Genomic DNA, 20,944 nt, shown 5'->3' with positions numbered 1-20,944 from the left:
AATTTTATACCTTAAAATTATGAATTGAAAACACCTAAATTTCTATGGATTTTTCAAATTCTTTTAAAATCCATTAGAATTTCAATTAAATAGTCCCTCCTAAACCATTCTAGTTCTAATTTTTTGGGGTTTATGATTGGAATATTTTTTCCTCTATTTGGTTTTTGATCTAGAATGAGCAGATGGTGAAAGTGGGAGAGAGACTGAGAGAGAGAAAGAGGAAGAAAGAGAGAAAAAGAAGGCAAGAGAGAGCTAGGAAGAGAGAGCGAGAGATAAAGGCTTGGCGGTATCTAGATCGGTCGGCAGTGAAGGGGGAGCCATGGGACCGGATGTTGGGTGGGTGAAGGTGAGGGTGAGGGTGAGGGTGGGGAGGGAGGAGCGGGTGAGGGTGAGGGTGAGGGTGAGGGTGAGGGTGGGGGTGGGGGTGGGGGTGGGGAGGGAGGAGGGGTTGCTCAAGGTAGGTGGGGAGGGAGGTGGAGCAGTTGGTTTTTTTTGGGCTTTTTAAATTATTTAATTTTTATTTTGGGTTTTTTAAAGTTGTTTTATTATTTTTAATTTTTAAAAGTTTTTATCCAAGTGGCATTATTAATCTACGTGGCTAATTTCAAGAAGTGAAGTGGACGCTAGCAGTGCGTATTGCATGGTCATGTCAGCGTCCACATCATTAGTTAACGGTTCTTTTAACGAAGGGATTAACAAAGGTATGAAATTATCGCAATAATGAAATTCAGGTATCGAAATCCCACTTTTTAAAAATAGGGTACCAAGTTGGAAAATGCGGTATACTTGAGGTTCTAAAATGCATTTTACACAGCAATTTGATAGTAAAATAATTAGATCAAACAATAAAATTAAAAATAAATAACTGGATAAATATAAGATATCTTAATGATTTCTAATTTATCTAATTTTTTGTAGAGATAATCTTTGAATAGACACCAACAAAATAGATGATTTTGATCGTTAAAATACAATATAGAATTAGTCTTACGAGAGATCCATTAAATAAAATTATTTAAGGAATTCCTTAACAGAATAGACCTATATATATTTAATGGCGTATACCTTGATTCTCATGAGAGTTTTTAGAGAGCAAGCCAATTCTCACGGTCGCGGCCTCCCGACGGCTCTCACTTAGGTCAGTTATCCAAGGGTACATGTGACTTGAACCCTGCGGGAGATTGTCCACCTGGAAACTCATTCAGGGATAAGTCCCTTCCTAACGTCACATAATATAGCACTCGATCGTGTCATAAGGATGAGCTGAAGAATTTCTCCATGTTATATATACGGTGCTAAACGATCAAGTCATGCAGTATGGATTGTTTCTACGCATTTAACTGCCTTCATGGGATCTCCAGTCATGGAAATTGGGTTGCCTCCCAAGGTGACTCCCTTATGAACGTACACCCATCTCCCTCAACAATTCTACGACTCAACTCCTAGAAAGATCTTTGGTCAATTGGTCGGCAATGTTGTTAATTTTGCGACTTTACAAACTCCAAGGGGATAATGCTCCTACTCAATAGGCTCTTCATTGATTTATATCTCACTTGTATATGCCTATTTATCTTCTTATTTGTACGAGACTATTTCACCAAGTCTATAACATCCTTACAATCACGTACAATGTATAGAAATAGCAGGTAAGGATACGTTTATCCACTAAAGGCATATCCAACAAAAAATTCTTAATCCACATTCAGCCTCAATACAAGTAATATTTAGAGCTATATATAAGCTCAGACTCCATAGTGCTTCTAGATATTATTGTTTTTTATCTTTCTAGATTAGATTTTATTTTATTTGTTTTTACTATTAATTAGTTTATTTTAATTTTAATTTTGTAGGTTTTAAAGGCCCAAAATCAAAACAAGAAAAGAAAGAAGAAAACTGGCCTAAAAGAAATAAAGAACCCAGCCTAAGTTGAAAAGAAGAAGTAGGCCCCCATTCTAGCTCACAGCAACCCAGCTTGGCCCAGCCCACTTATGGGAGTCAAACGGTCACAACCAGCCCCAGCAGCTAGACCTGGCAAAACATCACCCAACCCGTTAACACGACCCTATACGACTCGTAAATTTGCAGGTTTGGGTTGAAGGTTATTGCGTTGTGTCAAAATTGTGTTGACTCGATAACAACCCGTTAAGATAACGGGTCGTGTCGGTGCCAACCCGCGAAACCCGTTAGACCCGATAAAATAAGGGCATTTAAGTAATTGTATATAATTAACAAACACAGCCCTAAACTTCCTAACCAAAATCACAGCAATCACCCGCTCCCTGACTCTCTCTCTCTCTCTCTCTCTCTCTCTCACAGGCGAGACCACCACTATCGAGCTCACCTCCTTCTCCTCTCTCTCCCCGTGCCACTCCTCCTCTGCAACCTCGCCGACGAGATCGACGCCTCAAGGACCTCAACCTACACCTCCCTCTCTCCCCCCGAGATCTCTCTCCTCCAACCCCGTCGACACCACCTGTGCGGCTGCGCCTCCTTCTAGTGCTTCTTGGCTTTTTTATTTTTATTTTTAATTTTTTGTATGTATTTGTAGGAACTAGGAAGAAGAAAAAGAAAGAAGAAGAGTTGGGGTGGGTTACTGGGTTTGGGAGATTGTAGATCAGGGGGTTGGGTTGCAGGAAGAAGAAAAAGAAAGAAAAAGGAGAAGAAGAAAAAGAAAGAAAAAGAAGAAGAAGAAAGGAGGGGTGTGCGTGTGTTTGACTTTGGGGCAGATTTTTTCTATATGTATTTGTAGGAAGAAGAAAAAAGAGAAGAAGAAAAAGAAAGAAAAAAGAGAAGAAGAAAGGAAGGGTGTGCGTGTGTTTGGACTTTGGGGCAGATCTGTAACAGTTGGTTGTTTAGTTTTTTATTTTTTTATTTTTCCTTAAAGGGTCGTGCCGTGTTTATCCGTTATTTTTCGGGTTGTGTTTGGGTTGAAGTTTTTGCTACCCGAAAGTTAATGGGTTGTGTTGGGTCACTCGTTAACACTAACGGGTTGTGTCGGGTTTAACCCAAACCTGCAAAACACGACCCGTTTGCCAGGTCTACCAGCAGCCAACTCGGCCTGGGAAGCCCAAAAGCCACATGGAAGCTTCCCTCCCAACGTCTCTCAGTTGTCACGCACTCACCAACTTGAAACCAGCTGAGCCGAGCCAGCCTGAACCCGTGCCTGCCTCCCCCTCCCGTTTGTCTCTGAAGCCACGCGCAACAAGCCAGCCGCCGGTTTGCTTTTTCTCCTCCCATCCAATGCAAGTGCGTATGATAGCTGCTTTATAGCTGTCTCTAGCTTTTTTGTTGATCCCTTCCCTTTCCATTTAGATATTTTTAGGGCACCTTCCTAGATCTGTCTTCTATTCCTTTGGATATTTTCCTATGAAAGGCAGCTTTATACCATAATCTCCTATCATTTATTTTCCTAGCTTTTAAATTCTGAATTTATTTTCTGTTTTGGTGAGGAATTATCCATCCCTTTGGGGGTGGAATTTATGGGAGAGTTTGAGAGTTGTTCTTTCCTTTCTATTTTATTATTTTGTATTACTTTATATTAAGCTTTTATTTAATGTTTCTTAGTTATTTCCTTCTCTTGCTCTCTTTAACTTAGTAGTTCCTTATTTTATTTCTTGCATTTTTTTTTATGGAGATGAAACTCATCATGGTTTCTCATTAAGGTTGATGAGGAAACACACCATGGTATGACCCATTAGTTATTTATTTAACATTTTTTCTCTATGTGCTTAACTTAGATTTAATAAATATCATTCGTTATTAAAGTAGAAAAATGGTTTCTTTCACCCATTATATGGGTATATTGGGTAGTTAGAGCCTACTCCTACAATATGCTTGGTTTTGTAGTTTTTATAAGCAACCCCTTTGATTCCTTATATGGAATGCTTAGAAGTTTTACATCCCTAAGTTAGACAATGACATACCTAAAGGCTAAAGATATTAATTGTAATTTTTGTGCTTAACATATAAAAATATTTGTATAGAGCATCAAGTTGATTCTTTGGTGCTCTTCTTTGGGAAATTGTTAGATAAATGTTCTAGGTTGTCACATAGTGGTGTGGAATCCAAGACCTTGGTTTCTACCATTGTCTAAATTTCTACACCTTTCTCTCTTGTATTTATTTTTGCACTTTAGTTTCTTGCGTTTATTTTCTTTTTTTGTTTTAGTTACCTAAAAAATCAGCCATCAAATATCTTAAGCTAGTATACAACGCTTACTACAAGGTTCGCATACTTGCAAGAAAAATAAACAAATAAAATTTATCAACACCTTGAGCACGGCCTTCTTGGTCTTGTCCACCTTGTCAAGCGCAATCTCGACGATGTCTCTAATGGTGACCCCGCGCTACTTCAGCTGGTTGAGGGGAGAGAGCTCAGAGAACACGGTGGTGGAGCTCCTGGTGGTGGTGTTGGTACTAGTTGAAGCTTGAGGGTGGCAGCGAGAAGAGTTAAGGTGGGTGGCGGTGCAATGCTCTAAGGCCTGGTAGTCAAGAAACTTCTGGGCTTGGATTAGAGTGGGTGGCGGCGGCGAGCGAGAAGCTTTTGGGAGTTGATTATGATGCTGTTGGTTTTGGGGTTGGATTAGGGTTTGGGGGTGAAAGTTTGTATTAGGTGATTTATCTACCTAATTAACTTGATTAAAACCACAGTCAGTAACCAGACCCCAATTTTTTGTTTACGTGATGACTCAAGGACTAATCAAACAGACTTAAATTTGAAGTTGCAGATTAACACTTGTAAAACAAAATACAACTTTTGTAACCAACACAAATCAAACACACCAAAGGATTAAGTGACAACTTATACACTCAGAGGACCTATCACAGTAGGCATCTCAGTGTTATCCACAACTACTGTGGTGTGTGATTAACTAGATAGTTCCATATGACATATAACAATATAAAGCATAGATATTCAAGGCAGATTTGTGTTTAAAAGTTAAGTAAGTCAGTAAACATTAAGACACAGAATCAAGACGAAGGCATACAAGATGTTCACCCAGAAAAACCACAAAGGGTAAAAACTGAGGGTCTTTTTCAGCTGACCGGGCAATCCACTATATAGGAAGTTCAATACAAAGACAGCAGACAGCAGACAACATACAAGCTTAATCACTAAGTCCTAAACTAAGTGGCAGCTTCTTACCCCTTTGTGCAACTTCCAAAAGCTAGGCAATCAGTCAACAGGAAGAAGACAGATCAATCTTCAAGCTCATAAACCCATGACACCGATTCATACCAGGCACAGCAGATTCTTCAATGTATGAACATGAAATGCAGATTCGGATTCTTTAAAAATCAACCTTCTCAAGCTAAAGACATAAAAAGGCTAATTGATAATCCTAGATCTAAAATCTAAATTATAGTGTTTATAAATTTGTGAAAACTTTAGAACACACTCAAACACATTCAGATTCTAGAGAATAGAAAAACAAGTTAAGAAAATTATTTTAGTTTTTGAAAATCAAAACCATTTTCTTACTTGAAAAGATGAGCACTCACAAAATGACCTAAGCAATCACAACAACAAGCACTCCCAAGGATAATGCTCATCAACGCTGCAAAACCCAGACCAAGACACCCATATACCCACGACACACACACCCTTGTCTGCCCATGTCACATGGAAGCCAAACAATGGTTGTCCGCAAGAGACAAATTGAAGACATATTCTTTTTGTCCTAGAAAGGAATTAATCCTAGTACAGCTGTAGATAAGAATGTGGAGTTGTAAATCAATATTTTCCTCATTTTACAAAATTAACAAAAGAGGAAGAAGATGAATAGTGTTGAAGATGTGTGTGAGTGCGTGAAGGCAAGCTGAAAAACATCACATGTCTTTTACAGATTGAATCAATGAGAATCTAGTTCATGTGTCGTGCACATGCTTGTTTAAAAACAGGAAATGGGCTTTAATTGAAATGAGTTTTAAAAGCCAAGTCACGAAATGGCCTTCTAAAGTATCAACAATTATTTAAGTGATAAAAATGCATGTGCAGTGCACGTGTGAAGAAAATTGTCCTTATGATTAGTGAGTGCTTAGTCAAATAGATACAAAACTATTTTTCGTGAAATGCATGAAGTGCATTATACCTTAGAGCCTTTTGCATTGCAACTTTAGTTTTGATTTCTTCATCACAAGTGATCTTAACCTTAGTTCTAGCCTAGAGCTTGTGAGGGAATAATTAAAAAATAAATACATTAATTTTGACAAGGAAAAGCCAATTCAAAATCCTAAAAACTAACAGGGGGTTGTGCAGGGAATGATGAGGAAGAGAGAGAACTAGGGTTGGAGAGAAAAGAAGTCAGAATGGCAAATTTTGGCCTTTGATATGAGTATTTATATCAAGGGTATTATAGTCTTTTAAAGTCAAAAAATGGTTAGAAAAGTAAAGATTTTCCAAACTGGTTTAAAAAGGTATGAGCCACATCAAAAAGAATTAACGTTATTTAATTTGTGTAATTTCTCAATATGTAGTTACAGGCCGGAGCCTTAAATTCTCAACCAAAACTATTCAGTTTAAAAAGAAAAGTTAAAAAGTCCATGGCCAGCTTAAAAGATCCATCACACAAGCAATAACTCAATAATTAAGAAAATCAAGGATTGGATTTTGTTTAATTAAGAATGAGATTTGAGAAAATTGAAGAAGAGTAAAGAAGAGGATCCACCTCCATTTATGATACCAAACTAGCTAGCCTTATATAAACCTTGATAGAGTATGGAAAGCTTGTCATTCAGCATTCATAAATAGCAAGCAAGCTAGCTAAGTGTTTAATAGAAGAGAGCAAAATATGGAAGGAAATAAGAAAGTTAGGTCTATGGTTCTGGTTTGGTTTGTGCTGGCTACATTGCTCATAGGGCAATCCAAAGCTCAATTCTCTGTGTGCTTTGTTGGCTGCTTTGGCATATGTGTTATCCGACCCCCACACAATCCTCTCAATTGTGCCGTAAAATGCTTCAAAACGTGTTTCTTGCCTCCTCCTTTAGAGCTGCAAGCAAACCCTCAAAACTACTTCTGCAAGCTTGGTTGTGCTGTCAATTCATGTGCCAATATCAGCACCATAGATAACCCTCGTAATTAGCTACATCTCTCTCTCTCTCTCTCTCTCTCTCTCTCTCTCTCTCTCTCTCTCTCTCTCTCTCTCTCTCTCTCTCTCTATTTATATATACGACCACAATGTGTGTTTGTTAGACTCACTTTTGGGTATTTTTTTGGCAAAATAAAAGACATGACTCACTTCTTTTTTATCTGTTGTTTGTCAGATGTTGAAGAGGTGCAAGCTTGTGTGGATTCTTGCTCTGGGACTTGCGCACCAATAATAGCGCCGCCTCCACAAAATATGGTTGTTCCTGAGGTTTATGGGATACCATGAGAATAAAAAATGAAGTTACTCTATAAATATTTATTTTATTTTCAATAATATTTGGGATCAAATTTGGATTTTAAATTTGAATCCCAAATGATGATGTATCATTATATATATTTGTATATTTTAATTGTTGTGTATGTATCAATCAATAAAACATTATCATATCATTTGGGATATATGCCTAACAATATTACTCTTTTATATTATTTTTAACAACATGTACATATTACATCACTATTCATGTAATTTATCCATAATATATATTAAAAAAAAGCACATAAATTAATGTTTTGCGGTTAGTAGAATATATAATTTTATTTATAGTATATAAAATTTTAAAATAATGCAAATAAATTATGCTTACCAAAAGTTAGAAAGAAAATGCAAATAATTAAAAAGAAATAATGGAAAGATTGATTTTTTTTTTTTTTAATTCAATGAAATTAACTATTTTGAATCTTTGAAGTTTCATTTTGGAGAAACTTTTTTGACTCATATGTGTGTACGTAAAGGTGGCACTCAATTATAAGACTAATATGATAAAAACAAATTATAATAACACAAATATGGCCCACCACCCAATCCCGACCATAAACAAATAATTAGGGGTGGACACAGTGCGGTTCAGCCCGATTTTCCCTTGACACCGTGCACCGTGCAGGAAGTGCCTTCTCAGTGCGGTTCGGTGCTAAACACCGCAGAATAAGCAGGAGAACTGAACCAATGCAGACCTGTATGGTTCCGGTGCAGTTCGATGTTTGTATTTTGGTGCTGGGCCTTAGCCCAAATGTTACAATTGGCCTTAGTAGGCAGTAGGTTTGACTTACCAAATGCACTGCACCACCAATTCACAGTACAGTCTGCACTGCACCAAATCAAACCCCATAGCAAAAATTAAATGTACAAATCAAAACTAAACCTAATCACCAAAAACCCCAAACTAATCAGAGTGAGAGGGTGAGAATGATACCTTCAAATGACGAGTAGTACTCTGAGTGAGAGATTGAGAGTTTGAGAGAAACTATGACTGTGAGAGAGTGAGATATCGAGAAAGACAGTGACTGATAGCGGCAGAGAGAAGGTGAGGAGGTGAGAGAGACAGAGATATAGAGTCACAGAGAGAGAGAGAGAGACGAAGGCTGAGAGCAGCAGAGAGAAGGTGAGACTTGAGAAAGGCGGAGAGATAGAGTTACAGAGACTAATGGGGGTGTATTCAATTAGAACCCCTTAACACACGTGGATTGGGGTTTTCCAAATCAAATAAAAATAAATAAATACATTAGGATTGGGGTTTGGATTTTGGAACATTGGCCAAATAAATAAATAAAAAATTAGGATTGGGGTTTGGGTTTGGGTTTGGCCAAATACATTATGATTGAGGTTTGACCAAATAAATTTTAAAAATATACAGAAGGATTGGTTGTTTTTAACTTTTTTTTTTTGTTTTGTTTTTGTTTTTGTTTTTGTTTCTTCTGTCTTAGTTAATTCATTTGGGGTTTCGTTTAGAATTTGGGCAAATTGAGGTTATAAGTTATAACTATATATAAGATTATATATAACTACAATAGAGTTTAGTATATATATAACTATTTAAACTTTGACCGCTTAAACGAACGAGTAAATGATTTCCGATTTGGCTGATTTTTTGCAGGGATGATCTATCAATGGAAATGTAAAAAATGGACGTTCGGATTAACACAAAACGACCCGTGTGGGCCACACAGGGTGATCCCTTATTTAACACTAAATGAGGGATCCCTTATTGGAAGGGCCCTGATACTACTATAGTATATATTACTTATATAGTTATACTACTATATACTACTATAGTATATATACTACTATAGTATATACTAGTATACTACTATAACTATATTTTACTTATATAGTTATATATAACTACTATAGTATATATACAACTATATACTAAGTTACTAACTATATAGTTATATACTAAGTTTATATATAACTCTATATACATAAAACATTATATAGACTATAGAGTATAGAGTATAGAGTATATAGAAATAGAATATACTAATTTTATTATATAAGATATAACTAAAATTATATACTAAAATATTATTATATATATAGAATATGAAACCCATAGGGTTATATAAAATATATTTTAGGGTCTAAAATAAATATGTATAAATGTGTATAAAAATGTATAAAATGTGTATAAAAATGTAAAAAAATGTGTACAAAAATGTATAAAATGTGCATAATAATATATAATTATATTTTTTTAAAATTACATAGTGTGAATCGGTTTGGTTCGGGCAAAGTGAGTATGAAACCAGAACCGGAACCGTCCATATACGGTTTGGTTCGATTGTTTTACGGTGTTGACTTTTTGGGTCAACTCGTGTATTTTCAATTTTTATTCGATCGGTTTGGTTCGGTGTTTCGGTGCACCGATTATTATGCCCACCCCTACAAATAATCAATGGCCTAGTCTAGGCCAGGGCCAACCCTGATATTTCGTGGCTCTAAAAAATTAAATTAAGGCCTTATTTATAGGTGTGGTTATGAGAAAAGAATTAAATTTCAGATTTTGAGAGTTTAAAAATATTAAAATTTTAAAAGAATTTTCGATTTCGTTGAAAATTTAAATTAAAACAAGTGAAAATTTTAACAAAATTTGTTTCGGTAATATTTCGAAACCTCAAAAAAATGAAAATTTCGAAGAAATTTTGAGGAAATTAATTTTCGAAATTTAATTCCATGGTTATGAGATTTTAAAGACTTGAGAAGAACATAAAAATATGACTCTCACAATATTTACATAATTTGGGATTAATAAGTATATAAAATTTGAAGACTTCAATATTTTAGGGGCGGGGCAACCTACTATGAGGGACACCACTACCTGCTTACCATTGTCTTGTAGAATACTTAAAAAATTGCCAAGAATGAATTCATGTAATGAAACAAATTTTAGTTGGTCTGATCTTGCAACAAAAGGGATTGAAATCACTGACTTAAGTGAACAAATTAAGAACCACTATTCACTACAAATTGGGCTACACTTCTGTTACCTCTAAAAATCACGGCAAGGATTGCCGAGACCCTTAGCAAGAACACTGCAGTCCTTTAAATGAAATTGCGGGTGTGCCACTGCCTTTCAGCTGAGAGACCGTTGACAGAAAGTTTGTGACTGAATATTTTTATGTATTGCGCTGTGACCCTGATTTCCAACCAAACAATTGCTTGGCTAGAAAGGAACAAGAAACTTGCCTAGGTTCTTACTGCCTTGATCCTCAAGGACTTTAGATGCTCGGTGAAACTATGATTGTGTGCTCAAAAGTAAAGATGCGATGAATAGGTGCTTGAGTGATTGGATGCAAGAAAAAGCTATGAACTTTAATATAAAAGGTATGAATAATCTTACTGTCTTGGAATTGAGTAACAATAGTAGTTCGCACCACAACTCTCATACTAGAAAAATAAACAATAAAAAGGAACAATAACAAAGAAATTGATACTAAGAAAAGATCTTAGATCGAAGAGCCAAAAACAAAGAACTATGTCTTGAGAAACAGATAAACTAAAGAACACTGAAATCTATGAGAAATCGAGAACTTGAGGTGTTGAAAAGCTTGTGCTTGATTTTTGTCAGATGTGTTGAGAGATTTTATGCCTCCAATATCTTGCTTATATAGTAATCAGGCCCTAAAGTTAAGAAACTCTTTCCTTATTGCTATGGACTCCTATTTCCTTAATTAATCAATTTTCTTTGCGCCCAAGGCATTAAATCCCTGCCTTATCCGATGAGAGATTAATCTATATTTCAAATCTCTCACCAAACCCCACTCAAAAATTTCTACATTCCACATTATATATAAACTGAAAATCCCTCATTCCCTTTAACGCTTTCAAATCTTCAAATTTCCCAGAATTCCCTGCAATTTCCTTTCTGTGTTCTTTGCCATTTCTAGAAAACTACCTCAATCCTTTCCTTTTACTTCCTAAGATCATCGATGGCTTCCTCATCTGCCTCTATTTCCTCTTCTTCCGTCACCACCGCCGACGTCACCATCACTATCGGGGCTGGGATTCCGATCCCAATGCCCACTAATCGGGGAGTGCGCAAGGCTGCCATAGCTGATACTCTCTTGAACACTCCTTTGATTGCTGAAGAACCCGTCGAGAAATCTGGCGTTCCTTTGAAAGGCGGATCCATCACGGTTCTGGAAGACAGGCCTAAGGCCCTGCTTAAAATATTAGTGTTTGGTGCAACAAAGAAGGTACACACCAATTTGTGTGAATCCAATCTCGACGGAGTAGCAGATTGTAGTTAGTCGTGGACTCAACCACATAAAACGCTGTAAGGCGTGACTTACTCCCTACAGTGAGCTCCATAGGCAAGACCCTTTTGGCTCTCATTTTCTCGTCGGCGAAACTAGTGAGAACAAGGTCTGTACTCATAAGATCTGCCTCTGTCTTGTATAATTTTCTTATCTAACCAAAAGGAATGACATTGACGGTGACACCACTGTCTATCATAACCTTCGAGATTGGAACGCTCCACCTACCTACAAGTCATCTCTGGTCAGCTCCCACCCGTCTGTGACCTGCTGCCTCTCGTCGAGTTTTACACTATGACCCCCGAGATAAAATTCCTAGATTCATTACTGTTACAAGTGGTACTTTGCAAAAAAAATTTTAATTCAAATGATAATTTAACACAATTTTTTGTTTTAAATGGTAAAGTGAAATTGAGTCCAAAATTCAAGTGGATAAAATGTAAAAAAGCCTTTAGAACATTAACCCCAAAACGATGAATATCATCGAGGTCAGCTTCCATGTCCATCCTCCACTGAAAATTTCAACATAAAATATATTTTTTCTCATGCTTGTCGCATAGCCTAGAAGGTTAATTTGCAGAGATCGATAGAGGTATGTCAACAAGCTACGTACCTAGCTAGCTAGTTTCGAATAAAACCTAATGAAAAGTTCAACATGCTTGCATGTTTAAAACTTAAAAGAGATCGAACGACCAATCAATAATTCATTGCATGACATGACTATATATAGTCTATATATATATTTATTTATTAATTAGGTTAGGATAATCCATGTGCATAGCCGTCACAACATTTGTTAATTTGTTTGGCAACCGAGTTTATTCACCAATTAATATACATTAAGCAATATATAATTAATAACCAGCCAAAGGACATGCACTGTACATTAATTCATATCCATATATTTGTTCAATAGACAATATATTGCAAATTATAATTAAGTAGCTAGCAAGAGGCCACAAAAGGTGAAGGCTACCAGCCCTCCTGCATGTTCTCAGTTTCGCCACGTTGCATATTTAGAACCATTCGGTCAATTAGCTTCGATCGATAATATGGTGGCCAGATAAGTACCATCAAGTGCATATGCATGTGCAACATGTTCTCTGCCTCATGCTTAATTAAGCTGGTAGATATACTGGGGATAATTGGGTTTTCAGGGAAAATGGAACCACCACACCTCCGCTTTAAGAGAATTTTATTCAAGTGGTTAATTCGGTACAAATGATTTAATTACTTTGATTTAATTAATTAATTGGTATTTAACTAATTTGTCCTTATTTTTATTTAGCTAGTTAGCTTAATGTATATTATTCATCCCTTTTCTTATCTAGGTATTAAGGTTTTAGAATTCTATGATTATCTAATATGAAATGAGAGTTTTGGTTAATTCTAGGACGTCGTGGATCAAAACTTTATGACCCTCATTGCCCACTTACAATTTATCATAATAACCGATAGGGTTGTTTTGTCTTACACGCATCATTATGTATATATCATATATATAACATGAAAAAAAATAGAAATAATTAGGTTTAGATATTTTAGAAAAACAATTAGGTTGAGATCAGGAGTGTTTTAAAATTTATAAGAAAATCCTTTTAATTCATAATAAAATCTTTTTAATTTATAAGAAAATTATTTTAATTGGTAATAAAGTCGTTCCCGGATTTGAATGGTATTTCCGCCTATTTGAAGGGTATTTCCTTTCCAAGGGTATAAAGTGGGTTTTGTAGAGGTTGCATGTTAGGTTTTAACTTCGAGTTCGCCCAAAAATCTTGGAGTTAAAACCTAACATAAAGCTGTCAAAGAAGAAAAATAAAAGGATTTAATTAAAAATTCTAAATCACTACCGGTTTTAGTCTAAGAAAGACTCATAAAATGAACTGCACTCTAAGTCTCTTAAAAAAATATCCATAATAATGGTCCAAATTGAACCATACCCCTTATATATTACATATTATATATATATTTGATTCATATATGTCGTCATGCTGTTAATTTCAACAATATCATATATGACATTTTTTTATAAAATTAATTTAGAAGGTATTGGTAATCATATAAATATAATTGTTTTTAAGAGAAACATGCATGCAAGAAATTAGAAGAATTAAAAGAAATATTAATCCTCCAATATATCAATCTGAATAATCCTTCTACGTATGATCTCCACCGAAAGTGGGAGTGACAGAAGATGCATGCATCTTAATTTGTCTGGAAGATTGTCCAAGTTTTAAGTTTCATGGGGGTACTATGATGCAGACATGTTACAAACATGGCTTTAGGAATTGTTTTTTCTAAGACACATTAGACATCAATCATATCACTTTGATATGGAAATTGGGGTTAATGAATGTCAGAACCAATACCTTATCCCAACATTAAGATCTAATTTGTCCACCATTCTCAACCCCAAACATTGACAAGTAATGTTATGTACATAGGCCAGCACTCCCAATTAATTGTAGTACTCCCACTTAATTAATTGCTTATAGTTTTAATTATTATAGGTTTCCTGTTTGGAAACATGGCCTAACCACCATGAGGAAATTATAAATGTGGGAATGCCATGTTTGATTGAGCTGGAATGAGGGAATTAATTAAGGACCCCAAATTCACATTATGTAAAGCATTGAATTTGGAAAGTGGGGGATGGAGAAGAATAATCCAGGGTGTTTTTAATGGGATGGGCGTGATGAAAGGTGGTGGTTCATGCCATAGGGGGGCTTAGGTGGTGACGAAGAATCATGTGGTTGCATGTGCATAAGTTGGAGAACATGCCCAAAGCAAACAAGCCACACCAATTGGTACTCTTGGCAACATGTAATGACAATTAATATATATCCCCATTCCCTTGGAGGCCTTCTATGAAATTGTCCTCATGTGGTCCCTACCCTCATTGTGGCATTAATTAATTTTTATTATCCTTAATGGCCGCCAACCCAATTCACCAGTTGTACCATATAAAAACCCCCCTTTGTGCCATTTGTGCTATAGGGTTATGTTTTCATTGATCTCACACAACCAAAGCTAGCTGCTAACCTAAAAAGCCTTGAGCAGTACTAATCTTGAGGAAGCTGGTTAATCTATCTTTGTTTGAGATTAATAATCAAGTACTTTTCAAACATATATGGGTTCTCAACAACGTCCTCTCCTTGTTTCCCTTGATTTGAAAGGTATGGTCCAAGAAAATAAGGGAGAGTCCTACACAAATGGGGCATTGTGGATCAACAACAAAGCACTGGAAAGCCAAGGTATGAGACAAAGGGTCACTAAGAAAAGTACTGGGGTTGTTTTGAAGAACAAGAGATTACCAAGAAGGAGTTTAAAGAAGAGGGGGAGGAGATCAGGCCTCCAAGGTGCAACGCTAAGGCGCAGAAAAATTGGGATTCAAAGAAAGGTGAGAACATTGAAGACACTCATTCCAAACACTAATGATTCCATGGGCCTTGATGGGCTTTTCAGAGAGACAGCTGATTACATTTTGTCTTTGCAAAGTAGAGTCAGGCTCATGCAAATTATGGTTCGGGCATTGGCAGGTTCTGATCACCATCAAGAGTAGACACGTACTCATTCATTTGTGTAAAGAATAGTATTCTTTTTTGTTTTTCTTTCTCTTTAAAAATATCTCTGTTTTATATTTTTTTATTTATTATTCTTCCTGTTTTCTTGTGATTTATTATAGTCATAGAAGCTTGTTTGGAAAGTCCAGGTATTCATGCTGTGATATGTAGTTTACCAACAGATCTTGGTTGATCATTTTGTTGTGTGAAAAAGTAACTTGAGGTCATGGATAAGTATTTTAGTGAATTTACTTGTATGTTTGTGAACCATGAATATAAGCTTCCTCTGCTTGTAAAACCAACTAAATTAATAAATTATATATAAGAATCATGTAACGCGGAAAATAAATGTAAAATTAAGCATTCAAAAGCTTTCTTAACATCTCAAATTAATTATGGATACTGCATGAAAATAAAATTAGTTTTGAACCCAAATTGTAACAATCAATTTGTTGTATCAAATATAAAATTACACGAAAATAGAAGTGTGAGTAAAACAAGTCACACCAGCAAGTGATGACTAGCTTATTCGGCACTTAACCGACGACAGGTGATTTTTTGGCTGCTGGATGCATAAAAGACATTCTATTTCGGCCGACATTGACGGAGTAGCGTTTTTAATTTTTAATTTTTGAGCGAAAGCCAAAACGACCAATTGTGAAATTTTGTGGTCATTGGACCAGTTAAAAAGGCCTTTAGTGCCATAATGGGCCTTAGTTGTTCAGACTGCTCTTCAACTTACTCAACCTCTATATTGGGCTAGCAGCTCGGCCTGATCTCCTTATATTGATCCAAGAAAACTTGGGCCATGCTATTTTATCTATTTTAGTATTCTTTTTGAGTAAACTGCATTTTTTGGCTTGAAATCATATTTGATACTCGTGGTTTCAATTTTTTCATTTTGGTCTTTGTGTTTTATGTTGTTTGTAATCTTAGGACATTCTTCACTCACCATGAAAATATTTATTAAATCGAAATTAATTATTGTTTACACTCGCGAATTTTACTCAATAATGACCGAAAAGCATGTATGTAGTTTTGAATTTGATTTTCAAACAAGAATTGAAAGAAATTTTAAACTTGAAGTTCAAATTTTTTAAATTTTTTGAGCCACATTTTATGTAGCAAATATATATGAGAATGAAAATAGGAATTAGTTTTCGAAAGCACATTAGATGGTCTTTCAATCATCCAACAAAATTTTTCTTAAAAACAAATGAATAATTTATCCCAAATTGAAAATTTGGGTTTTGTTAAAATTTTCCTAAAATGGTAAACAACATAAAACACAAAAATCAAATTGGCAAATTAAATTAAAACCATAAGGACCAAATGTAATTTCATACCAAAACATAGGGACTAAAAATGTTGTTTACCATTTTTTTTTTTGGGAAAAACAACACTACTACAAAAAAGCTCATATATCTCAGTAATTTACTGATATCTAAACCCCCTAAAATTCGATATTGAATGACGTGATATCTATTCTCATGTGTTTACATATCAGTTTTGAACTAATATCTAAAAGTGATTTTAAATCAATTTTTTATGTAAATTCGATATTTATGAAGTCAGTTTTTTCCTTCTCGGATGGATAAAAACTCAATAACTGATATATTTTGAATATACTATATCGGTATGGGTTTAAGAACGGATATCTTAGAGATGAATTATATGTGTTTTAATTGTAGAACTGGTATAAATATAGCCAGAGACATTGGTATTGTTTTCAAGAACTGATACCTTAGATGTGAATTATATGTGTTTGGATTGTGGAACTGGTGTAAATATAGCCGTAGACATCGATATTGTTTCTGAGAACTGATATCTTAGATTTGAATTATATGTGTTTGGTGTGGAACTAGTATAAATATAGCCATATACATCGGTATTGTTTATGAGAACTAATATCTTAGAGATGAATTATATGTATTTGAATTATGAAAACTGATTTTGAAGTTGTGATTGGTATCAGTTTATTTTCCCAAAATGGATATCTAAACTCTATACCATTCTAGTTTTTCGAAAGAACTGATCTTATATATTTTGAAATTAGTGTTATGTAACATCTGTTTTGATATCGGGTTTATTTTTTGAAAACTGATATAATTGGTTAATACTATTGAACATCTATTGCATATTTATTTAGTGGCCAACCTGCACATTCAAGTGCTAAACATCCATTTCATCTCAAAAGTCATTAATTGTCATATATTTCAACATCTCCAAGCTAGGACCCCAAAAGTTGTCTACATATCACAAAAATTAGGGGGAGACCTCATCATCGCTAACCCCTTCCTTCAAATATATCTAAGCTAGGCTAGGCATCACTTAAAGACCATTTACAAAAACTGTTAGGCACTTAGGCATGTATTTTCTAATTTTCCCATTCCCCTTTACAAAATATGGGCATGGTAGAATTTTAATTAATTGATCTAAGTTCTAGAATATCCAAAAAATGGCACATCCAACCTATCCACATAGATCAAAGCCTATGCATAATTCAAGTTAACAAAGTCACCCCATTCAACTCAAACATCATCAATTTGGTCTTGGGTGTAACTGCATCGCTTGATCCTCAATTTGCTCCACTGAAAACACAAAGGAAAATTGAATTATTTTAATTAGCTCAATAGTAAGGTAGCTTAAAGCTTGCTCATACTAAAATAATACTTGCAGCTAGCTTGTGCAAATTCACATCTATACTCAAATAATAATCATATATACACAGGGGCCATATAACATTCAAATAATAAGATCATCTCGATTATCATCATAATTTCCTGTCAATTTTCATCCCAATAAAATTTAACCATCAGCCATCTCAATTATCATCCCAACTTCACCCCAATTATCAGCCCAATAATAGAAAAATAGCAGCCATCTCAATTATATACTTCGAAAACTAAATACATTGTTTGTAACTGTTGGCAGTAGCTTTTTTCATCTAATATAAGCTTCAGAGAGGGTGGTGCTTGTGGTGCAGTGATGCTTCTTTAATATATTCCCACCCCACCTTTTTCCTTCTGCTTTATACGCATGTGGAGCTTTGCATCACATGCTTCTACCACCTTTACATCACAACACTATTATTCCCAGACCTCCTTTTTATCCAAGCAATCCCTCTCTTATTTTCAAAATCATTAACACTATAATTAACCAGATTTGGACCATCTTACAGTCCAATCACCCACTTCTTAGTCCAGTACTGATCTGATTTTCAAGTACATTATCCATAGATAAAAATTAAACAGCAGCCATGCAACTCAATTATCATCCCATTAAACTTAAAACATCAGCCATCTCAATTATCATCCCAAAATGCATATAGGTCCATTCAAAGTGGTCAAAATATGTTGCAATATTAATTAAAACTATAAAGGTACATGTTTTGTTTTTTTTTGGTCGAAATATAAAGGTACATATATGTTAACTCAATTTCATGAATGCATCATTCAAAAATGATGCAGACCAGCTAGAAATCCAAAATCCGGAGTTCATAACAATTACAAGGTCCAATATATATTGTCAGGGTTATTTGGATACTCACCGTGCTCTCAAACTCAAGATTCATATCCTCAATGATATCCTTCATGTACCTCATAATGTAGTAACTACATTCAACTCCTCTAGGTTGTTTAGGACACTAAACACAATAAGAAAACAGTGGCATATAGAGTTAGTGTGTATTCATACAGGTTTTAAATAGGAATGACAAAAATAGTAATGGGGAAAACAATAATGAAGTATTTGGAATACATACTGAAAGATGCTTCCACTGTATTGTTTTGCGAGTTTGCCTACCCGTAAGTACATTGAATTGTCTAATTAATCAACAATACACCACAATAAGTTACACCCTAACAAATTATTCTTAGTGCATAAACTAATAAATATATAAGGGAGCATCAACTCATGTGTTGACAATGTCCATCCATCCCTGGTCAAAGGTCGGTTTTGCAAGAGGGTCCATTATATAAACATTAATGTCTTTCTCTTTAGTAATTATTTATAGGTTTATCTTAGTCACCTTAGTATTTAGCTAAAATAATGCTGCTTGAGCACATTGCATCAGCATAAAACAACAAAATCTATGGCCAATGCATTCAATGGATACCTAATGAAGGAATTGTCAAGATTTTAGAGTGGGATAGTACAAGAGTACTGTTGTATTTAAAGATGATATATATAAATAATAGAACCTACTGCATGTCCATTATATTTTCTATTTGGTTGGGTGCAGCAAACTTATGTTTCAGCAAATTGGAAACAACCTGTTCAAAATGGATACAACTTTTTGAAGACCATTTAGACTTTCTAGAAAAGACACAACAAAAATGCAATTTTACTTACCTCTTCCATTAAACCCAAATCATGGATGTCTGTTTTAGTTGTTGATATGAATTTCACTCTTAACATTTTGCAGTTGCATATATCGGTCCTTTAATGCAGAGTCATGTACCCTGAAGTCAAAATCCTGAAAGATGAAACACAGAGAAATTATTTGTGGTGAAGGAAGAGCTTTTCTGTGTGAGAAAATTTAGGCTTCTGCATAATGTTAATTTCTTACCCTCCATCATAGGTGTAGTAATAAGAATACCCATCTGCTTTGTCAACAAAAGCTTTGTACCTTTCTGCATAATGCATATAAGCTGCCATTTGCATTATTCACCATAGCCTCTCATCAAGCCATGTAATTTCAATCATCTGCAAACAAACACAATAGTATTAGCTAAGCGTATAGCCCAAAGAAAGTAAAAGCTCGATCGGAGAAACAAAACACTTGACAAAAAATAAAGAGAGAACAAGAAATCAACACAGCAACCTGTACTTGGAAAAATCAACAACTGAATCAATTTCTTTTTAAGAAAAAAAAAAAGATAAAATCAACACAGTAACCTGACATGAATTTGGTGCTAGCCCTTTGTAGGAAATTATAAAAAGAGAAAATATATGCAGATGTAGGAAACTTGGCTATGTATTAAAATGTTCTAACCTTCCCATTATATCCAGATTTAGCCACGGAAACTATCTTCAGCAGTTCAAGAGCCTCTTTGTTTTCCTATAAAGCAAAGATCAAAAGAATATAAGCCCACAATTGGTCACTAAGGAAAAAGAATAACTGCCATTCCTTACATAAGTAGAAACTAATATGTTGAGTTATTGGAATGCATGTTTCACTTAGTTATACATTTCATCTTAGTAACACTCCCTTAAATGTTTTAGTGAGGAATCTTAGAATAACATTAAACTCCAAAGATAGTCAAAAAGCTTCCCCTACCACTTACAATAATTAGAATGTGTCTCATTCTTCAATTTCTGAGCTGCTTTGCATTAATTATTAATCAAAAAACAAATATTAAAGTCATTAATCAATGGTTCTATAGGATATTAATTGGTAAGAACTTACTCACACTTGCAATGCAGCATTACAAAACTGGATCAGAATGCTTATAGATTAATGCAAAGTAACATTCTCCATACAAGATAAAACCAAAGATGATTGAATTTCAGATTGGATCACATGCATTTCAAGGTCATAAATTATAAGAACTTGAAAAATTATGAACTAAAAGAAATTCAAGGAGCTTGATTTGTTCACCTTTAGTTCAAGCAACATTCAACCATCAAGGCCTTCCACAGTGATGAAGTGATTTTGATTATGATTTCTATGTAAAAAGTGACATGATTCCTACCTG

At 34.9% G+C, this 20,944-nt stretch overlaps 2 protein-coding genes across 2 annotated transcripts; both read left to right on the top strand.

The window, feature by feature from the left end:
* The first annotated feature begins 6,790 nt into the window (after positions 1-6,790).
* LOC147285949 (thionin-like protein 2) lies at positions 6,791-7,372 on the top strand. The gene is made up of 2 exons (XM_086239286.1): positions 6,791-7,073; positions 7,263-7,372. Exons 1-2 carry the CDS (start codon positions 6,791-6,793, stop codon positions 7,370-7,372), a joined length of 393 nt encoding a protein of 130 aa, XP_086095412.1.
* A 7,327-nt stretch (positions 7,373-14,699) lies between these two features.
* Positions 14,700-15,388, top strand: UPB1 (transcription factor UPBEAT protein). The gene has a single exon (XM_086242416.1). The coding sequence runs from the start codon at positions 14,813-14,815 to the stop codon at positions 15,242-15,244; it is 432 nt and encodes a 143-aa protein (XP_086098542.1). The 5' UTR covers positions 14,700-14,812; the 3' UTR covers positions 15,245-15,388.
* Positions 15,389-20,944: the final 5,556 nt, after the last annotated feature.

The sequence above is a fragment of the Dryas octopetala genome, chromosome 4, assembly GCF_963921425.1.
Source record: "Dryas octopetala chromosome 4, drDryOcto1.1, whole genome shotgun sequence".
NCBI classification, from domain to species: domain Eukaryota; kingdom Viridiplantae; phylum Streptophyta; class Magnoliopsida; order Rosales; family Rosaceae; genus Dryas; species Dryas octopetala.
This window is presented reverse-complemented; position numbering and strand designations above follow the sequence as displayed.

Coding starts and splice junctions, on each gene's coding strand:
- LOC147285949 (XM_086239286.1), top strand. CDS start 6,791: ATGGAAGGAAATAAGAAAGTTAGGTCTATGGTTCTGGTTTGGTTTGTG. Junction 7,074..7,262: donor CAGCACCATAGATAACCCTC/GTAATTAGCTAC, acceptor GTTGTTTGTCAG/ATGTTGAAGAGGTGCAAGCT.
- UPB1 (XM_086242416.1), top strand. CDS start 14,813: ATGGGTTCTCAACAACGTCCTCTCCTTGTTTCCCTTGATTTGAAAGGT.